General features: G+C 34.2%; 1 protein-coding gene and 1 long non-coding RNA gene across 2 annotated transcripts in view; both read left to right on the plus strand.

Moving 5' to 3' along the window:
- Window positions 1-23,324, plus strand: part of LOC141338728 (uncharacterized) — a 148,610-nt gene that overhangs the window by 108,332 nt on the left and 16,954 nt on the right. The window contains exons 22-28 of the mRNA XM_073844342.1: window positions 5,587-5,760; window positions 5,848-6,018; window positions 8,785-8,958; window positions 9,164-9,337; window positions 9,899-10,072; window positions 10,218-10,388; window positions 15,503-15,676. Of these exons, the coding sequence (XP_073700443.1) occupies window positions 5,587-5,760; window positions 5,848-6,018; window positions 8,785-8,958; window positions 9,164-9,337; window positions 9,899-10,072; window positions 10,218-10,388; window positions 15,503-15,676 (1,212 nt within the window). The remainder of the gene's footprint in view (window positions 1-5,586; window positions 5,761-5,847; window positions 6,019-8,784; window positions 8,959-9,163; window positions 9,338-9,898; window positions 10,073-10,217; window positions 10,389-15,502; window positions 15,677-23,324) is intronic.
- LOC141338733 (uncharacterized) lies at window positions 22,203-22,997 on the plus strand. Its single transcript, XR_012355878.1, has 3 exons — window positions 22,203-22,416; window positions 22,500-22,543; window positions 22,807-22,997. It is a non-coding gene; the product is annotated as an uncharacterized lncRNA (long non-coding RNA).

Here is a 23,324-nt window from a genome sequence, read left to right on the forward strand (position 1 = left end):
AACTTTGGGTTTTTGTTGTTAAGTCTTTGTTGTACTCCTTAATGAATGCATACAATGAGTTGTGGCTAAATTAAAAAAAAAAAAATCAGTCTTTGTTTTCTTTCTCTGCAGGCTAAATAACAACAGTATTACAGAAAAAGGTTTGGCTACTCTTACTTCAGTGTTTATTTCAAACCCTTCAAACCTGATAGAGCTGGATCTGAGTGGGAATAAACTAGGAAATCCTGGAATCAACATGATCTGTGTTCTGTTGAGAAATCCACAATGTAGCTTGGAGACACTGAAGTGTGTATTTTTTATTCATCTACATTTCTGTATAATAATATACATTTAGAAATGTCCAATTGATTAGATTAACTGAAAAAAATATATAAAATGGCTATGGAAACTAAAATGTTTTAAGTATTGTATGAAACTCAAATGAAGCAGGTGCTATTAATGCATTGGCTGTAGTGCTTAACAGTTTTTATGTATGTTTAGACTTTCAGACTGCAGTATCACTGAAGAAGGTTATAAAACTCTGACTTCATCTCTGAAATCAACCTCACACCTGAAAGAGCTGGATCTCTCAGGAAATGATCCTGGGAAATCGGGAGTGAAGGAGCTCATTAATTTACTGCGGGGTGGATGCTGTAAATTAAAGACTGTCAGGTAAAAAAAAAGCCTTTCAATATTTCAAAATAAGGCACAGACATGTTTAGATGTGTGCAACTAGGCTAATGTGGCAAATTAAGTCAATGCAGATTTTTAATGACATGTAGAGGAATTTACTCAATTGCTATTAAACAAAACTGGTAATATTTATCATAAATATGATTAACACACTCTACTCTTTGCTATACTTTAATGCTACACTGGACCCATAAGGATGATGGGAGCTGCAAAAGGCATACAATTTTAACAAGATTACCTAAACTAAATTACCTGCTTTCATAGGTTTTTAAAAGATTCAGCTGCACAGGAAGCGTGTGACTATCTGAGTGAAGTTTTGGGTATACATCCATTAGTACTAATGGAACTGGATCTGAGTGAATGTAAATTAGGAGATCTGGATGGGTTGAAGCTCTCTGCTCTTTTGATGGACTCTCATAACAAAGTGGAGAAAATAAAGTGAGTGAACATGATTTATTATTTTTGTTTTGTTCAGTATAAACAGGGTTTCTGCGGGTCCTTAAAAAGTCTTAAATTTAGTTGTTTCAAATTTAAGACCATAAATTCTTAAATTGTACAAGAAAGCCCTATTTATTGATTTTAATTGGTCTTAATTTTGGGGACAGAAACACCAGGTTTGAAATATTGCTGAATGTGATAATTATAATTCAAAAGGCTATTATTTCTGATTATGGCCGCTGCACGTCCGGTGCCTCACTGCTTTGTTTAAATGTAATAATGTGATGAATAATAAATAATATTCTTTGTGTTTAGGCTGAACAATTGTAAGCTGACAGGAAAAAACTGTTCAGCTCTAGCTACTGTTCTCTCCTCTAAAACCATTCTGAAAGAGATGGACCTGAGCAACAGCTGTCTGCTGGACTCAGGATTGAAAGAGATCTGTAAGGGACTGCAGAAGTCTGGGCTGAAGATACTGAAGTGAGTACATTTTTCTTTCTCACATAACAGTAGTATTAATGAAGTAGTTAAAGATTTTTTTGTTAAATGTGATAGAAAACGACAGAATTGGAAAAAATAAAACAAATTAAAAGCAAATTAAAAGTGTATAAATAATTGCAGCAACCTATAATTTATTACAATTATTTATATCAGCTGCTAGTAATAACTGTAGCAGAATTAACATTACCATCAACTAATCTGTTCATCCAGTGAGCATTCAGTGTAATTTTATATCAACTCTAAAAAATGACATTTTTGTGACCACAGAAAATTACTTTCTTAAAGTACTGTTGCATTAGAGATTGTAGCTAGATCAGAATTATAAAAGAGACAGATAATTTACAAGCATTGAAAGAATCAAAATCTTACGTAATTTTGAATATGGATGAATATCTGAATAGCTTGAAGGTTCAGTGGTGTTGGAATTGCAATCAGGTTCTTCCAGGTTTGAACAGTGACAAACTCCAAAAATATTTTTTTCTGATTTATTAGTGGTTAGGGGAGATTTCTCCCAGATGGAAAGTGAAGACATGGCTGTTGTTAAGGTCTGCCTGGTATGGCTAGGGGTTCAATAAAAAAGCATGCACTGTTTATAATACAAAAGACACTACACAAGAGTGTAATACTCATACACAATGTCCTGGAGATATGCATGTTCACTCATAGAAGGTTTTCCATAGCCCGGATGAAGTGAATTGAGGTGTGTGTGTTCTTGCCCTCATTCTGGTTGCAGTGTGTGTGCACAGGCTCTTCCAGAAGAAGTCCTCACACAAGGAATTCTGCCCTTCATGACAACATGAAAAGCCATCCTTGAAATAAACTTTCTGAAACTTATACGAGCCCTGAAGGGGAGTATATTTGGCACAAAATACTCCATCATACGTCCAATTCAATTTTTGGAACATTGTTTAACATGAGAATCCAACTTTTTAACAGTGTAAATAACTCAGAATGCATGAAATAGCATTAACCCCCCTCCCGCCAAACATGAATACACAAAAGTGTCCACATTAAGAAGAGAACAGGAACAAGTGAGAAAGAAAGTAATTGAGATCTATCAATCTGGAAAAGGTTATAGCCATTTGTAAAGCTTAACAAAACATCCTTTTGTCTTTAAACTGGTTATATTAATATTGTTTGTTATATATCCTTTTATAAAATTGTAAGTTAAAGGTTGTATCAGTGATTTCTAGCCTAAAACATAAAGTGTCAATTTCAGCTGACCTTTCTTCACGATCCGCTCGCTGCCTGCCCCATAAATTGTCTGTGAAAAAACCACGTCTCTCTGGTCAGCCTAGGGTCCGAGATATGCCAAAAAAAACAATCGGCACTACCAACCTTTCCACAGATAAACAAACATTGTTCCAACCAATCAGCGTCAGGGGTTTGGTGTTGTGGACTTTCGCTCCGCCTCCCTCACATCCCTGCACCAGTAGGAAAGTCCACAACACCAAACCCCTGACGCTGATTGGTTGGAACAATGTTTGTTTATGTGTGGAAAGATTGGTAGTGCCGATTGTTTTTTTGGCATATCTCGGACCCTAGGCTGACCAGAGAGACGCGTTTTTTTCACAGACAATTTATGGGGCAGGCAACGAGCGGATCGTGATGAAAGGTCAGCTGAAATTGACACTTTGTTTTTCAGCCTAGAAATCGCTGATACAACCTTTAAATAATGTAAACTTGATTGACTGTTTAATTTCCACTTTAAACATATGTATTTATTTATTAATTGTTTGAGATATAAATGCAGCTGTTGCCTTGGTAACCACCTTAAATTGTTTAATTATTAAATGATCATAGCACCAAATACTTAATACGTAAAGACTTCTGTGTAAAGTCAAATCTGAGAATTATTTCTAAACAGCTTACTAAATGTTAAAATGCATTGCTGAAACATGTTACAAAAATGGTGAACTATGTAGTACTTAATTGTGGAGTTAAATCGTTAAATAGTTTTTTTGTGTGTTCAGGATGGGGCTAAAATCATGACTTGATGCAATGGAGTCACTGAGCATGGCCACTCCACTGACACTATAAGAGGTTTCTTCAATTTGAAGCAGCAATCTGATCGCTGTAGGACATCAAAGTAAAGTGAAATTTATGGAGATCAGACAGCTATTGTGCTTTCAAAACATTCTTGCAGTACTTTGATATCATACATTGATCGTTCTGCACAGCACTGCTTCAAGTTGAAAAAATAACTAGAGCGCATTAGCATCAGTGGTTAGACCACTAAATTGCGACTTACTCTTATTACTGTTACTGTCTTAGCCCAAAGCTATGCCTTTTCATGTAAATGCACATTAACTGGTTGCAATAATTTACTAAAACATCTCAGTATATTTAATTTTTAAATATTTAAAACATGCTAGATCTGTATTATTGTCCTTTAAAGCTGTTTTCTGCATTTTCATCTGCTTGAAACATTTATTTACTTTATATTTGTGTTGTGTATTCCTTTATTGCATTTGTATTTTGTATGAGTTCTTTGTTATAAGAAAAAGTTATTAAACCTTATATTAGGAGGACAACATAGTCTTGTAATTTAATTCAACACTGTTAATAATGTGATGAATCTACAACACAATAGCAACAACAATAGCTTAAAATTTTAATACAAACATGTCTACTGAATAAAAAAAATAAAATAAATGGAAACTGTAAAACACTCAAAAAAAAAAACAATTGTAAAGATTTTAACTGATACACATTTCTCATTTTAAACTGCTCTTATCATTCTCGTTTAGTTTAAGTAATAATTTATCAGTTAACAGTTTATAAATAGTTGATAAATGCAAGTATGAATTAAAACTAAAGTGGTTTGCTTACATGTCTGTTTTTGGTTTATCATATCTGATAATGTATTCAGCTCTGGTGTGCTTTAGTTATATATTGAGACTTAGCATATTGTGCAGCAATTAATTGATTTAAAACAATGTTAAATTTAAATGTTAAAATGTATTTATATTAAAGCTTTGTTTTTTAGACTTTCAAACTGCAGTATCACTGAAGAAGGTTATAAAGCTCTGGCTTCAGCGCTAAACTCAAACTCAAACTTGACAGAGCTGGATCTCACAGGAAATGATCCTGGTGAAACAGGAGTGAAGCAGCTCAGTGAATCACAAAAGGGACGGTGGCTTTCATCAAAAACACTGAAAACACTGAGGTAAGTGTAATTAAAAAGTTTGTAGCTGGAAGAAAATTAAACCATAAAAAGTCATTTATAAAAGCTTTGTACTGAGTGAAGTACTCAGTTAAAAAGATTGCAAAAAATGATGTCAGTGTACTACTTCTGTGTCCAGATTTTTGAGTCCTGCTGCAGATGAAGCCTGTCAGTATGTGACTGGAATTGTGCGTGAAAATGCATTATTCCTGAGAGAGCTGAATCTGAGTGGACGTGAACTAGGAGACACACGAGTGAATCAGATCGCTGCTCTACTGCAGGATAAACATTGTAGACTCAGAGCTCTTCAGTGAGTGTTGTGTTCATTTTCTATTGTAAATTGAACTTAAATCAAGTGACAAAACAGTATTCCTCAGTGATTGATTTCACAGAGAGTAAATGTTGGAACCAGGTATTCCATGTTTATAACTTCTTTATCATTTTAGTCTGCGAAAGTGTGGTCTAACAGAGGAAAGCTGTTCAGCTCTTGCTACAGTCCTGATATCAAACCCCAGTCTGAAAGAACTTGACATGAGCAACAACAATCTGCAAGATTCAGGAGTAAAGAAACTCCAGAACGGATTAGAAAATACCAACTGCACACTGCAGAAGCTCAGGTAATAATAACATTCTCTATTGATTAAAGTTAGAATTACTATACAAAACAAAAAAAAGAAAGAGAAACAGGAAAAACATGCCTATGTCAAACAATGGATTTTTCTTTACTTTTAAGTGAAAAGACATTTGATGATTTTATGATATAAAACTCTTAAAGTATATTTTTATTTACAAAACCTCTTTTACTGTAGACTTTCAAACTGCAGTATCACTGAAGAAGGTTATAAAGCTCTGGCTTCAGCTCTGAGATCAAACCCTTCACACCTGATAGAGCTGGATCTCACAGGAAATGATCCTGGACAATCAGGAGTGAAGGAGCTCAATGATTTACTACAGGATCCAAACTGTCAACTGAATACACTGAGGTGAGACATGATGAAATAATACAAAATAAATTATATGCAGGCAAATCATTAACAATTTAACTTTCCTATTTTCATTCTCTTCTGCAGGTTTTTGGGTTCTGCTGCAGTTGAAGCCTTTCAGTTTGTGACAAGAATTGTGGGTAAAAACCCGTTACTCTTGAGAGAACTGAATCTGAGTAAATGTGAACTAGGAGACACACAAGTGAATCAGATCGCTGCTCTACTGCAGGATAAACACTGTAAACTCAACACACTGATGTGAGTATTTCACATGGTTTAATACTTTACAATAATTTTAACAACTTTGTACTGTAACTGTCATTGTTGTTCATTTAATAAGGTTTTGAAATAAACTGAAGATTGTTTATTATTTTGTGATTATTTTCTTTCTCTGCAGGTTAAATAATAACAGCATTACAGCTGAAGGTTGTGCTGTTCTGACTTCAGCATTTAAATCAAATCCTTTAAACCTGAGAGAGTTGGATCTAAGTGGAAATAAACTGTATAACTCAGGAATTGAGAAGATCTATCCTCTGTTGAAAAATACACAATTCAGATTAGAGAAACTAAAGTGTGTAATTTTATTTTTCTACAATTATGCATATTAGACTATATTTTTGCATGTAAGATTCAAATTTGATTAATATATGTCCATTTGATTAGATAAATTATCTTGAACAATTCCAAATTATTGGAGCGAAAATTTTTACACCACCTTAATTTTTTAAATAGTTTAAAATTATTAAAACCATAATGTATGGTGTTTTTTTATATATATATATTGTATTTCAATGTTGGCATAATTGTAAATTTTGAAATATCATAAGCAATCAGACGAACCATACATTGGTAATATAAGCATTAAATACATTTTATTGTGTGTTCAATATTTAGGTTGCATAATTGTTGTCTAACAGAAGGAAGCTGTTCAGCTCTCACTGAGGTGCTGATATCAAACCCTAGTCTGAAAGAGCTTGACATGAGCAACAATAATCTGCAGGTTTCAGGAGTAAAGAAACTCGAACGTGGATTACAGAATACAAACTGCACACTGCAGAAACTCAGGTAAAAGGATTAAGTTAACATTAATTAGATTTTAATTGTTTAAATGGTTATTACCATTTTTTACTTCACTACACTTTTACATTTCACAACAGAAGTAGATGCTTCTTTCAGCCAATGAATTATGTTTTTCTTAGTGTTACTCATAAAAAGAGGAAAATGTATAATGTATTTATAGACTTATGTGGATATTGTGTAATGTAGTTATTCATATTTGTATGTGTTTATTTTCTCTAGACTTTCAGACTGCAGTATCACTGAAGAAGGTTATAAATCTCTGGCTTCAGCTCTGAAATCAAACCCTTCACACCTGATAGAGCTGGATCTCATAGGAAATGATCCTGGACAATCAGGAGTGAAGCTGCTTGATGATTTACTACAGGATCCAAACTGTCAACTAAAGACACTGAGGTGCAATGTGGTTAACTATAGTTAAAAATTAATCATATTTAGTTGATTTATTTTAAAGGTGCCATAGAATGCATTGATACAATAATAAATCAATAATAATGATGAGCTCTGCTCTGATTGGCCGTTTCACAGATCAGCTCATTTAGCAGCAAAGAAAGAAGGAAACACATGCAGGAAAATATATATATTTAATTATGGAGCTCGAGCTGCTATTATGTGTTGCATTGAAACTGACATTTTTGAATGCAGGATATCTTTTTACTTTCACTTTTGATATTTGCAATCACAGGTGCTCTGTGTAACTTTATACTACAGAGGCAGTACTTAGCTCATTTGACAAGTTTAGATGCTTGTCAGCGGTGATCAGAATCTGCAAATCGTTTGCCATCATCCGTGCAGTCATCTCTCCTTACTCTGTTTATGTGGTAAGCGAAATATTATGTACTGCAATGTAACTGGCTATCACTAGCAAGAAGCTAACCATGTCCAGTTAGTGGCTCGCCTTATTTTATTAGATGGCCTTATTTGTTTTCCTTGCCTTTCTGAGTATAGACGCCAACTCATTCCTGCACTTAACATCCTCTGCACAACCAGGAACATAACATTTATTCCGTAAGCTGCCATTTTCGCTATTGTCCTTTCTTAGTTTTTTCACAATAGCCTACCTGCAGAACTTCAAATGATTGGGCGATGCAAATGTTGTGTGCGTGACACTTAGTGAATCTGAGATCATTACATCATAGTCTGTGTTATGTTGGAATTGCCCTCTTTTTCAGTGGTCTTTTGCAAACACCAGATTTATGTAAAAAGGAGGAAAACGATGGTATTTAAGACTCACGGTATGTCATGTCCATGTACAGAACAGTTATTTTTCTAATACGTCAAGGTAAATACAGTTTTTCATTCTATGGCACTCTTAAATAAAAGATTTTATTGGGGAAGAATTATTGTTGTACCAAAGTTGGCAATTTTCAAGATTTATATAAAAAAAAAATCTTCTTTCAATTACATCTTAAATGGTGAGGTAATTTAATTGATTCCTACTTCATCTTCTCTTCTGCAGGTTTTTGGGTTCTGCTGCAGATGAGGCCTGTCAGTATGTGACTGGAATTGTGGGTAAAAACCCTTTACTCCTGAGAGAGCTGAATCTAAGTAAACATGAACTAGGAGACACCGGAGTGAATAAGATTGTTGACCTATTGCAGGATAAACACTGTAAACTCAGTACACTGATGTAAGTATTTTTTTATTATTTTATACTTTTATATGTACAATATCTTTCACACAAAACTTTATTTTGATGTTATAGTTTCAGTATCTTTTTGGATTAAATCTCTGGGCGTCCCGTGTTCGAAACCTGACTCGAGGACCTTTCCCCGATACTGCCCCCCTGCCTCTCCCCCACTTCCCTTCCTGTCATATCTGATCTGTCCTATAATAATAAAGGCAAAAATGCCAAAAAATATTTTTTAAATGATCATTGTTGTTCAGTAAGAAAAGTTTTGAAATAAACTGAAGAGTATTCCCTGTCATTGTTTTCTTTCTCTGCAGGCTGAATAATAACAGCATTACAGCTGAAGGTTGTGCTGTTCTGACTTCAGCATTTGATTTAAATCCTTCAAACCTGATAGAGCTGGATCTGAGTGGGAATAAACTGCAGAATTTAGGAATTGAGAAGATCTGTCCTCTGTTGAAAAATCCACACTGCAAAATGGGAAAACTTAAGTGTGTATTTTCAAGTCTATATTTTTTATGTTAATATACATTTGTACGTTTATTTGATTGTTAACTAACAAAATAGGACTACTGACGCTGAAATTTGTATTTTTAATATTTGTATAGCACAGTATACTATAACGGAATGTAAGTTAAGTACCAACTACTAATAACAATATTTATGTTATACATTTTTTTTTCTTCTTTTTATTAGACTTTCAGACTGCAGTATCACTGAAGAAGGTTATAAAGCTTTGGCTTCAGCTCTGAGATCAAACCCTTCACACCTGATAGAGCTGGATCTCACAGGAAATGATCCTGGACAATCAGGAGTGAAGGAGCTCAATGATTTACTACAGGATAAGCGCTGTAAATTAAAGACCATCAGGTAATTAATAAAACTTTATATGCTTTAGTTAGTAACTGCCCTTTAATTATACTTCAAACATCAATAATCAGTTTTGATTAAGGGTTTAATTAATTGTCTTTAAACCAAACAATACATATAACATGCAATATTAACCTTGGCAAATACATACATTGTTTATGTAACCATAAACACATTGTATTAAGAGCTTTGCTGAATAGTTGCAAACACTTGTACCACACAAAATATGCAATTTGTTTATTTTGTTAAAACAAAAGTAATATAATTTCATAAATAATATCTGTGTGTCAAAAGCATGTGTATGTACATTATCAAATGTAGGGAGTGAGGGAAAACAGAAGTTAACAAAAATATTTAATATAAGTTTGTATGTTTTTGTAGACTGAGTTTTTTTGAAGAAAAAAAAAGGAAATAAAACTGCAAACCTTGCTCTAATACATGAACTATACACTAAGTGGAAATGCTATTTTTGCTGAGCTGGGCCTCTAAGGAGGATGGGAGCTGCAAAAGACATACAATTATTAAATTAACTCATCTAAAATGCTCTTCTACTTCCTGTAGGTTTTTGAAAAGTCCTGCGGCACAGGAAGCATGTGATCATCTCACTAAAGTTTTGGGTACAAGTCCATTACTTATGACAGAACTGAATCTGAGTCAAGATAAATTAGGAGACCAGCACTGGGAGAATCTCTCTGCTCTTTTAATGGACTCTCATAGCAAAATAAAAACAATAAAGTGAGTGAACATTTATACATAATATCGTCTTTGATTGATTACTACTAATGACGGTCTGTTTTGTGCATATGCAGATATAAAGACCTGTTGAGCTGATAACTGTTAAATATTTTACTGAAGTACAAAAATATATTTTTGTGTTCAGGTTAAATAATTGTAAGCTGACAGAGAAAAGCTGTTCAGTTCTAGCTACAGTTCTCTCCTCTAAAACCAACCTGAAAGAGATGAACCTGAACAACAGCCGTCTGCTGGACTCAAGAGTCAAAGAGATCTGTGAGGGACTGAAGAATCCTGTGTGTGAGCTGAAGATACTCAAGTGAGTACATTTCACCATCAGCTACACTCAACACCACAGCAATGCTAGGAATATGACATATTTAATGACATTATTGATATTTTTTTCAGGCTCAGTAACTGTAATCTAACTGAGGAAAGCTGTTCAGCTGTCACTTCAGTTCTCAGCTCCAGCAGTCTGAAAGATCTTGACTTGAGCAATAATAATCTGAAGGATTTAGGAGTGAAGCTGTTGTCTAATGCACTGAAAGAAAATTGCAAACTAGAGAACCTCAGGTGAATTCATATGTAACATATTAAAGGTCTCTGGGCCTGTCATTTGGCTTCATATTCAGCCTTCTGTTTTTGTATGAATTAATTTTGTTCAGAACATTTGTGGAGTGACTAAATAATCAGATAAATTTAATATTTTCATTCCTTTTTAGAATTTCAGACTGCAGTATCACTGAAGAAGGTTATAAAGCTCTAGCTTCAGCTCTGAGATCAAACCCTTCACACCTGATAGAACTGGATCTCACAGGAAATGATCCTGGACAATCAGGAGTGAAGGAGCTCAATGATTTACTAGAAAATACAAACCGTAAACTAAATCTGAGGTAAGATGTGACGAAATAGTACAAAATAAATTACATGCAAGCAGATTACTTATATAGTTCACTTAGTATTAGTTCACATGTCGAGGAAATTTCCCTTGAGACCTCGGTAATAAAGACAAACTTAAGTAATAGTTAATAAAGGTTTATTCTTTGCAAAGAAGATCAGCAGTCATACAGAAACACAGGTTCACTGTAGAGTGTGACAAGGAGGGAGGGCTTTCATCTCCGCTTTATACCTCTTGCACACTCAAGGTCACAAATTGAAAACCTGCTGATACTCTCACATGAGATAGCAAGAAGAAAGACATCTCTATACATTATTCACCCCAAACACTCTCTGCCATTGTCTTAAGCCTCCCCCTCCTGACCCCTAAGGTCACCCTATGGTGTCACGAGGCCCTCAGACCCTTCATCGCTCATTAACACAAAGGGGCTAAAAGAGAGAGAGCTCTCTGTCTACATCCCTTAACACATAAATGTAAATCACAAAAGCATAAAAATCACCCCTTATGAATTTTTCACTAACACACTTATAAGAAATAAACCATTTCACACAGCAGAATTATATAATATTTTTCATTAAATCAAGTTTATATAACAATTGAATTGCATCCTCCTTTATCTTCTCTTCTACAGGTTTTTAGGTCCTGCTGCAGATGAAGCCTGTCGGTATCTGACTAAAGTTTTGGGTAAAAGCCCATTACTCCAGAGAGAGCTAAAACTGAGTGGACGTAAACTAGGAGACACACAAGTGAATCAAATCGCTGCTCTACTGCAGGATAAACACTGTCAACTCAAAACAGTAATGTAAGCATTTACATGATTTAATCCTTTAAATACAAATTTACAGTCTAATGAAACCCTACTATTTTCTTATTTTTTAAGCTGAGTATTTAAGGACCAAAATTAATTTCTCTATCATATAGATGAATAATTTTGTTACTCTAGTAGTAATGTCTTTTTTGTTTTGTTTTTGTTTGTTTTGTTTTTTTTCCTCTCCAGGTTGAATAATAACAGTATTACAGCAGAAGGTTGTGCTGTTCTGACTTCAGCATTTAATTCAAATCCTTTACACCTGAGAGAGCTGGATCTGAGTGGAAATAAACTAGGATATACAGGAATGGAGAAGATCTGTCTTCTGCTGGAAAATCCTCAATGCAAACTTGAGAAACTGAAGTGTGTATTTTCATTGATGCACTTTTCTGCATGTTTATATACATTTATTCATGTTTATTTAAGTTGCTTAACTGTAAAATTGTGACTTTTTTGAAAAATGTAGTTGTACAATTTTGGTTGTACTTTTATCTAATTTACAATATGACTGAGGCTCATACTCTTTTTGAAAGAACATGAGAACAGCATTTATTAATTATGGAGTTTGATTACTAAGATTTTGCCTATATATATATATATATATATATATATATATATATATATATATAAACATTATCTTGGCATATGTTTTTTGCACTTCATGGCACTTATTTGTGCATAATTTCTCAAAGACATTCATAAATCCCGTTAATGATATGATAATATATGTCTCCAAAAAGGATACCAACTCTTTTTTTCTTTTTCTGTAGACTTTCAGACTGCAGTATCACTGAAGAAGGTTATAAAGCTCTGGCTTCAGCTCTGAGATCAAACCCTTCACACCTGATAGAACTGGATCTCACAGGAAATGATCCTGGACAATCAGGAGTGAAGGAGCTCAAAACATTACTACATGATGAACATTATAAGTTCACCATCAGGTGATTAAAACCTTTAAATGTTTATTAAATTTTTACTTTTAAAATAACCTAAGCTGCAACCATTACATCAGTAATCAGTAGCTATTTCATGCCCTGTATTGATCCATTGCTTATTAATCTCAAAATATAAAGAAAATCTAAATTGGCAGGATCAAGTATTTGTTTGCATAAGCTAAAAAACTCATTGTACTAACATCACATTAACAGGGCAATCAGTTGCTGCACTTTAATTGTACTGATGAAAACAGTACAGATTGTATAATTCCTTAAAAAGTAGAACAGTTTTAGTCCATTTTCACAAACCAAAAAATATAGTTTACATTGACTAATAACGTATTCTCTCCCATCTGTACAAACAGAAAAATATATTTGACATCTACTAACAATTTTTCATTAAAGAAAATATTTTGTATAAATTCTGATTTGGTTGTCACACAAAAATCTCACTGCAGCCTTCTTTGAGCATTAGTTTATGGGTGTAAAACTAAATCCTAAAAGTAATTTTTTAAAAGCCAATTCCAAACTCTTGGAACAACTTTTAACCAAAAGCAACATCACAGTAACTATGGAAACATATTATTGGGGATGATCTGTGTTTGGTTAAATTCTCCTGTAAGCAGGATGGGAGAGGCAAATGGTATAACATTACACCAAGATTACCTAATCTAAAATGTTCTTCTACTCCATGTAGGTTTTTGAAAAGTCCTGCTGCAGAGGAAGCTTGTGAGTATCTTGCTAAAGTTCTGCGAATAAGTCCGTTGTTCCTGACAGAACTGGATCTGAATGAAGATCAATTAAGGGGCCTGGATGAGAAGAACCTCTCTGCTCTTTTAATGGACTCTCATAGCAAACTAGAGAAAATAAAGTGAGTGAACATGATTTAAACATCATAACCTCTCTGATTACAAAAGACTACCAGTCACATGTGTGTGCAAACATGAAGATCTGTTCATTTGATGTGTGTTGAAAATGTGCTGAATGATAAAGAGCGCTGTTTTTGTATTTAGGCTGAATAATTGCAAGCTGACAGAGAAAAGCTGTCGAATTCTAGCTACTGTTCTCTCCTCCAAAACCATCCTGAAAGAGATGGACCTGAACAACAGCCGTCTGCTGGACTCAGGAGTCAAAGAGATCTGTAAGGGTCTGAAAACGACTTTGTGTGAGCTGAAGATACTCAGGTGAGTACATTTTACCAGAGGTGTTCTTTTTTCCATTGAATTGTAAAGAAACCTGGCCAACCAATAAGATTTACACTTTGTTAATAATGCCCTTAGTTGTTCTATAAAACTATGACTTGGTGACTATTTGGCTAAGTGGCAATGAATAGCAGAGGATGAATCGGGAAGAGGCATTGGAGATTGATATTGAGCAGCTTTAGTGGTAATACATTTAATTAAATAAAAAATTGACAGGATTGGTTAAATAGGATAAACTGTTTAAAAACATGTAGGTACTGGTTATCTTCATTTCTTCCTCTCTAACATGCCCCCGCAGATGTGAATTAAATGGATTTTGAATGCTGCTTCCAAAAGACTACTTGATAATTAAGTTACAAAGTATTAATACAAAATTAACATGTGTCTCCTTTTAGTAAGCTAGGGTTCTTTTTAGCTTTTTGTGAAAATTACTTTTGTCAGTCAGTAAAAATCAGTGTGTCTGTCTAGGTAATCTGTGTTTTAGGTGCAGCACATTTATTTAAGTAGTAGTTATTTAAGAAGTACTGAAACTGCGTCACAAAATGTGCTTTCAATGCAGAGATATGGTGCAGTTTTAGCCTTATGTTAATTTTTAAGTTCATTTGTTTTCTGTCACGGGTGAGTAGGGAGGAGATCTGGGTCCAAATGCAGGTAAGTAGTGATTTTTAATAATAACACAATTAAACAAACAAAAAGGCCAACACGGCACAAAATTAATAACTAAAACACAAAATAACAAAACCAAGAACAAGATCAAAAGGCCAGGGAATCAAGAACACAAAAGTACATAACAGACACAAGACAATGCAGACATCAATGCAGAGTGAGTAGTGGGATCTCTTATAGTCCAGATAGTGATTGTGAACAGGTGTGCGTGTAATCAGTGATAACGACAAGGACAGGTGAATGCTATCAGAAGTGCAGTGCAGGAAAAGGAAAACAGCGACCTCAGGTGGCTGAGGGAAGCCCCACAGCCCAGATCATGACATTTTCTTAAGATTCAGAATATATGGAAGCCCAAATTTTCTATGAAACGTAGAAGCCTATAAGTATACTGAATTTGAAGACATTGGAGTAATTATTAAAGTGAAAGCTTAAATTTTATTAAAAAAAAAAAAATAATTATTGTAACTTAGGGTTGGGCTTCTTCCATTTTTTTAATTTTCTTTTTACCACCAACACTTAATGCCCATCCCCCACTTTCACCTAATGTCAGAGAGTGAATTTAATTCAGCCCCTCTGTCAATTTGTCACATTGATCAATATATATCTAATAGAAAAACTGCATGCAGATTTTTTTTTTTTCATCTTGGATGAACAGGCCTTTATAAGAACCTATATTAATGAAATGCAATATTAATGAAAACTAAATAATACATTTACAACTATATAATAACCTAAATTTAGAACAAACTCAAACCACACATATTCAACAATAACAGGTTCCTGGTCAACATTATAAAATTGATATTGCACTTAATTGCAGAATGAAACGTGGCATATCTGATAAGGTAGTTATTGATATTATAGTGATTAATTAATCTCAGCTGCAATGTTAATTTAAATTTGTGTTGTTGTTTTTTTTTTTAGACTTTCAAACTGCTGTATTTCTGAAAATGGTTATAAAGCTCTGGCTTCAGCTCTGAGATCAAACCCTTCACACCTGATAGAGCTGGATCTCACAGGAAATGATCCTGGACAATCAGGAGTGAAGGAGCTCAGTGGTTTACTACAAGATCCAAACTGTCAACTGAAGACACTGAGGTGAGTGTTTTAAAAATCTTTTAGGTTCAAGAAAATTGTCAAAAAGACATTTATAAAAGCTTTGAAATGACTAAAATCCCTTTCACAACATTTTGAACATAAATCACTGTATGGCAGATAATATCAATATACTTCTACTCTGTCCAGGTTGTTACAAAGTCCTGATGCAGAAGAAGCCTGTAAATATCTGACTAAAGTTCTTGATAAAAACCCATTACTCCAGAGAGAGCTGAATCTGAGTGAATGTAAACTAGAAAACACACGAGTGAAGCAGATCACTGCTCTACTGAAGGATAAACACTGTAAACCCAACACACTGATGTGAGTATTGTGTTCATTTATTATTGCAGATCAGGTCATAAAAACATAATTCTCAGTATTCATGGAAAGTTGGAATCAAGCACTTCATCCTGGAAATTCATGCTCTTCTGTTCATCATTGTAGATTGCGTGATTGTGGTCTAACAGAGGAAAGTTGTTCAGCTCTCGCTACAGTCCTGATATCAAACCACAGTCTGAAAGAGCTTGACATGAGCAACAATAAGCTGCAGAATTCAGGAGTAAAGAATCTTGGATTAGAAAATACAAACTGCAAACTGGAGAAACTGAAGTGAGTTCAATGAACCATTTTTTTTTTTATTAAAAAAATATTTTGTTACAAATTAAAACATTACTGTAGTAAACTAAAGAATAGGAAAACATGTTTGTCAGATGATAAATTGAATTAAATCTTATTTGCATTAATATGAACTGTATAATAAACTTTATTTGGATTTTCAAATTCCTTTTTCTCTAGACTTTCAGACTGCAGTATCACTGAAGAAGGTTATAAAACTCTGGCTTCAGCTCTGAGATCAAACCCTTCACACCTGATAGAACTGGATCTCACAGGAAATGATCCTGGACAATCAGGAGTGAAGGAGCTCATGAATTTACTACATGATAAGCACTGCAAATTAAAGACCATCAGGTATTATATTACGCATTATTACATAATAAAAACTGTAAACTAAAACTGAGGTGAGTTATAATGAAATGATACAATATAAAGATGCAAATTACACAAAATTTACCTGACATGCAGGTGAATTATTTCTAGAAATGTAATTGCACTGACTTTGATCCAACAACTTGTGCTGTTTTAAAGCTATTTCAAAAGTGGACTTTTAATCACACCAAGTTCTGTCAAATTGAATCCAGCTTCAACTTCTCTTCTGCAGGTTTTTGAGTCCTGCTGCAGAGAAAGCCTGTCAGTATCTGTCTGGAATTGTGGGCAGTAATCCCTTCTTTCTGAGAGGGCTTAATCTGACTGGACAACAACTTCACATAAAATTACTACATTTGCTTGCTGCTCTACTGCAGGATAAACACTGTCAGTTCAACAAACTTAAGTGAGTATTTCAATAAGTTTAAAATTTATACTTTATTTTTGGAAGTATTGGGCCCTCTTTAGTAGAAGTGTAATCAGCCACTTCGTACTAACATTATTGTAGAGGTGGAGCTTGGCCTCCTCTTTGGCGATTTGCATACATCTGCTGTTTCTGACTTATTTTTCTTCACAAGATTTGCATTTATTTAGACATAGAACGGTCTCTTTACAACCACATCACAAGAGAGATGTTTTAGGCATGCACTTCAACTTTGCCTCATTGCCAGGCACAAGTCCAATAACTGCCAGAAAGGTATAAGTGCAGAGGAAGCTTCAGTAAAAGAACAGCAGATATGTGAGATTCTGCAGCCTGCAGATCGAGGCGGGGCTGAATCTGGGGCGGGGCTGCACGTGTCGCCCCGCCCACATGCCTTCTCATTGGTTGTAGGTAAATGAATAATGTCCAGATAACGTTACTCCCACAACTCATCTCATTGGTGGCAAAGTAATGACGTTGAGTACATTATGAAGTTAGGGGAAATGAAATCTGCCATTAAATAGCAAAGGAAGTTACTTAAAATAATCAAGTTGATTTTACAGTTATTATTAGAGGAACAAAAATTATTATTCAAAGTAAATTAAAAGAAACAATGGCAACAACAATGGGAAGAAAATAGGAAAGGACGATGGTTTCATAAGATTCAAAGGAGAGTGGGAGAAATAAGGTGTACAGAGAGGAATGGGCAAGAAGAGACAATAATATCAAGGCTTCGGTTTGGACACACGGGAGTAAATGAAACATTACTGAAAATAGGTAAACATGGCACAGGGAAATGTGAATATTGCCGGCATGAAGAAAGAGTGGAACACCTCATATTAGAGTGCAGGAAATATGAAACAGAAAGAAGACAATTGACTTTGGAGCGTAATATGGAATTACCCAATATAACCAAAAGATGGCAGCACAGGATTATTTATTATGCAGCTGCCTTTTAAACTCCCTAAATTTTTCAAGACGTCTTGCTTTTCGATTAATTATAAAATTACTAGAATAATAAATTGTAGTACTTTTACCGTCCATAAGTATATATTATAGGAAGTGCAGGAAATCATTAAGCTCACACACAAACAGACTATAAGGGTAAATTATTTAAATACTAATATATAGTTCACTACAAATACATTAAATAATTATGGTATAATAATTAAATAATGCACTCAATGTGAATCGATAGGAATATTAAATATTTTATCAAATTTAATAACATCTTTTAAGTTTTATCTTGAACTCTAAAATGTATTGATCTATTAACCATACTTGTTCCCGCTGTAGTTTTGTTACTCTAAATTTAGTCTGAATCATTTAAGCTCTTTTTTGCCATCAGCTTGTCAGATGTTTGGTCCAGTTATTACTGTCAATCATAGCAATGAATCGCGAATATTTAGCCGAATTACTCAATTTTTTTTAAACCGGCATCGGTAACACTTTACAATAAGGTTCATTAGTTAAACATTAGTTAATGTATTAACTAACATGAACTAACCATGAGCAATACATTAGTTACTGTATTTACTAATCTTCATTAACGTTAGTTAACGGAAATGCAGTTGCTCATTGTTTGTTCATGTTAGTTCACACTGCATTAACTAATGTTAACAAGATTTTAATAATGTATTAGTACATGTTGAAATTAACATTAACAAAGATTAATAAATGCTGTATAAGTGCAGTTCATTATTAGTTCATGTTAACTAATGTGGTTAACTAATGAACCTTATTGTAAAGTGTTACCCTGGCATCTGTCATTCTTGAAACGGTATACATGGACGTTTGGTCCTCTTGGACAAACAACACTTTTCTTCGATTGTGAGTGGATTATGTAGAGAAAACGAACAAAGTATGCTCATATTACGGCACAGTACAGTTGACCAGAAATGCCTTAGCTGGCTTAACTAAACAAGGAAGTAATCCGAAATGGTAAATTAATAGCGAAATTAGAAGAAATTAAAATGTGTTTAAATTTAGTAGATATACTTTGGGAAGGGTCAACAGATTGTTATAGGGTGTTATTTCAATTTCTTAGAGAAATGTTTCGCATGTCACTAAGATCGGGAGTGAGAATCAGAAATAACTGTGAACATTATTATCTTAAATAAATAACAGTGAAATTAATTTATGTGTCGACATAATTCATTCATGTGTCATAAATGTTTGTAATAAACAACTCTGATGTTTAACAACACTTTTCTATTTATTAATTTAATAACATAAGGATAGTGGACACTCTTGCTGATAATTTTCCACATTTATGTATCTTATTAACAATTAAGACAATAATAAAAAAAAAAGCTGTAAATAAACACCACTGGTTAACATTGCATAACATGCTTGTAAATGTATGTAACCTTGGACCACAAACCAGTCATAAGCGTACGTTTTAATTGAGATTTGTACACATCTGAAAGCTGAATAAATAAGCAAAGGATTCCGCGTTTATATTAAACGTATAATTGTATAGTTTCCAACTGCATTTGGCGTCAATCTATTTCACTAACCAATGAGATGAGTTGTGGGAGGGATGATGCGTCGACGTCATTAATTTACCTACAACCAATGAGAAGGCATGTGGGCGGGGCGACACGTGCAGCCCCACCCCAGATTCAGCCCCGCCTCGATCTGCAGGCTGCAGACAGGTGCACTTGTGAGATTGTGGAGCATGATTAAATATGGAGGCAATTTAAGCAGCATCAAAACTTTTCATACATGTATGTGTTTGTTATAGGCATCACATTTAAAGGGATAGTTCACACAAAAATGAAAATTCTGTCATCACTTACCCAAATTCATGTCAAACCTGTAAGACTTTAATTTATCTTTGGAACACAAATATAGATATTTTTAATGAAATCTAAACAAATTCTGTCCCTCCATTGATAATCTGCACAACTGCTATTTTCATGCTTTAAAAAGTTCATAAAAAGATCATAAAACTAATCCAAATGAATTTGAATTGCGTCTCAGTCCAAATTTTATGAAAAGATTTGATTGCTTTATATGACGAACAGATGTAATTCATATTCATATGAGGACAATAAGTACATTGTACTTAACAATTGAACTTTTTTTTGATGTATGAACACAGTAGTTAAAGACACCCAATATAAAGCTAGGCAGAAGTATTAATAAAAAACATTTTTTTTTTATGTTGTACATTCAGTAACTGTCCCACCTGTGGGACGCTTGGTGCTCTCTTTTTTTTCCGTTTTCCTTTTTCTCTATCAAATGTTTTAGTAACCATCATAAATTATATATCATTTGAAAGCTTAGAATCTCAAGAATCACCCTCTTACACCTTAGCGGTGTCATATTACAAAATGGATTACGGTCTTTTAGAATCACTTTTTACAATCTCGTCAAACAACATATCATTGGAAAGGTCTGAGTCTCAGGATTGCATTTTTTGTGGTTATTTTGTGACTGAATGAAAATTTTCAGAAAGATTTAGACTTTTGTGACAGAAAAATGCAGAAAAAAAATTATATGGCATTTGGATGGCACCCGGTGGCTGTTTGTAGTATAATGCAATCTTTCAAAGTAACCTTAATTTTTTTCATATCAACTTCAAATTTGGAACATAACTTATTTAGATGTGAGGCTTCAATTTGATATCAAATTTAGAATAAAACATGTTATGCAAAATATGTATTTTAAGAAAAGAAAAGAAGAAAAATTCCACTTCTGCAATAATCTACTGATTGTCTTCTTTAAAAAGAGACCAACATTAGATCTGTATTCCAAAGTGTTCATAAATTACTACAATTGAAGTATGGATAGTGAACTTTCATGCCTATTTTAAAAAATGGGGGTGACGGTTAAGAGGTTAAAATAAAAATATTACATTTACCAGATGCCGGTGCAATGTACAAATGCCATTAAAACAAGCAGAAGCAATGAAGATTGCCATTACTGTTGATTAGAGGTTTTAAGATAAACTGAAAAATATTTCCTGTCTTTGTTTTCTTTCTCTGCAGGCTGAATAATAACAGTATTACAGCGGAAGGTTGTGCTGCTCTGACTTCAGCGTTGAATTCAAACCCTGCAAACCTGACAGAGCTGGATCTGAGTGGGAATAAGCTAGGAAACTCAGGAATTGAGAATATCTGTTGTTTGTTGAAAAACAAACAATGCAGATTAAAGAAACTGACGTGTGTATTTTCATTTATTAATATTTCTACATGGTAACATACATTTCTAAATGTCTATTTGATTTATATTTATTGCTGATTTGACATATTTATATATATATATATATATATATTTATTCTATGAATATTAAAAATCAAACTAAACAGATGTTATCATTAATGTTAACCCGCATCGGAAGGGCGTGTTTAGGCGTCTCTACGTTTTTAATTACCTTTGTTTTAGAAATATATTCAATCAACTATCAAAAACTATATATCAGTTGAAAGCTAAAACACTCAAGATTCATGTTCTGAGCTTGTTTTCGAAATCAAAACACCAGAGAGGAAAGGGTTAACATAAATGCTGAAGGGTCACAGCCATGTAAACCGTAAAAGTAAACAGCACTACTTCCGTTTCATTGCCTATAGCTCCGATCAGCTTCGACTTATCTTAGAAACAACAGCACACATTTCAAGGTAAGGGTTCACTGTTCAAAATGCATCCCAGTTTTTAATCCAAAACAAAGAGTAAATGGGGTAAAAACCGAAAGATCATCCTTTGTTTACATGAGCGATTCGAGTTACGGTTATCGATAACGTCCATTTTCAAAGAAATATCGATTCTAATTCGTGTTCCAGCGTTGAAATGCCATACATTTCCCATAGAATAGACTCTTCCGAGTAAAATGAGTCCTCCCCCGTCTCTCTCAGTCAATCAGAGCCCAGTCCATGACGCAAAGTCTCCGGAGAGGTACTGACTGGCTCACCGGGGTGTCACTCATGCGGTCATAAATTTTGGCTGTTTCAAGCAAGCCAATGCATAGCCAGCAATGTTTTGATGGATGGAAGTGTTAGCCAACCACGAGGACGTTTACAACGAGTGAAAGTTTGCGTAGTTTGCGTAAGCAGGATTCAGGAATACCCAAGCGCAAAGTTAGGTTGCATTCGTGCGCTCTCGTTTACGCACGCCGCGTACATATATACGGCGTCTCTACGCTACATTGAGTGTTTGTCAGCGAACGGATTTTCTGCAAAAGCTTACATCTGAGTCTTTCCATCATAGAACGTCGACTTTATAAGAGTTTTGTGGCGTTTTTAGTGCTATTGTGTATGGTTTTTCGAATTCGTGGCGAAGAACAGCAGAAAGACGCACTGAGATGCACCCTAGCCATGGATAGCATTAGCACGTAAGTGTCAACACCGTTCTCCGAATGTTTATATGTTATGTATTGTGATGTGTCTGATGTGTTTTGTTCATGTGCTGTTCTAGATTGTAAACATGACAACGGGGAGGAAGTGAGAGGACTTCATGAGGTATGTATGTGTTTGTTTGTGCGTGCCATGTGTATGTATGAGTTTTGAGTGTGTGCGTTTGTTTGGGTTTGGATGTGTGTGTGTGTGTGTGTGTGTGTGTGTGTGTGTGTGTGAGAGAGAGAGAGAGAGAGAGAGAGTGTGTGTGTGTGTGTGTGTGAGTGAGTGAGAGAGAGAGATAATACAAATATGTAAACACAGTGTTGCGGATTTGATTTGTTTTGTTTACACACTTTCTTTCTTTCTCTCTCTTTCCTGTCTTTCAGTGACTGGCATCCAGTTGGTCAGAGAACAAACATTTTTAGTGACTGCCTTGAGTCTTCCTACACTGAAAATACTATAAATAATGTATTTAGTTTTACAGTAGTTGGGTATTTGTAATAAGCAGAGAAAGACATTTACAAATGTAAACAAATGGATTCCTTGACTTTTCTTGAAATAAAAGCTCTAAATGACATTTCCCAAACTTTTCTTGAAATAAAATACATATAGTTTCTGTAAGTGAAACGTGAAAAAAAAAATAATAAAAAAAAAATATATAAAAAAAATCAATACATATTACTAATTATTTCAGGAAAAGTTTAGGCATCCTTTCAAAAAAATACCATTTGGAGACTTGGTAACCAAAAAAACTACAAATGCTTTTCATAAATATTTTTTTCTTGAGTGTTTTGGTGGGCAGAGCAGTTCTGAATTGATATACATAAATGTAATGTGTTGTTTTGACTCATTTGGTCAGTTGGTTACCAGGTGTCCACTTGGGGTCTCCAAATGGCTTTTTTGA

Source organism: Garra rufa, chromosome 7 (assembly GCF_049309525.1).
Source record: "Garra rufa chromosome 7, GarRuf1.0, whole genome shotgun sequence".
Lineage (NCBI taxonomy): Eukaryota > Metazoa > Chordata > Actinopteri > Cypriniformes > Cyprinidae > Garra > Garra rufa.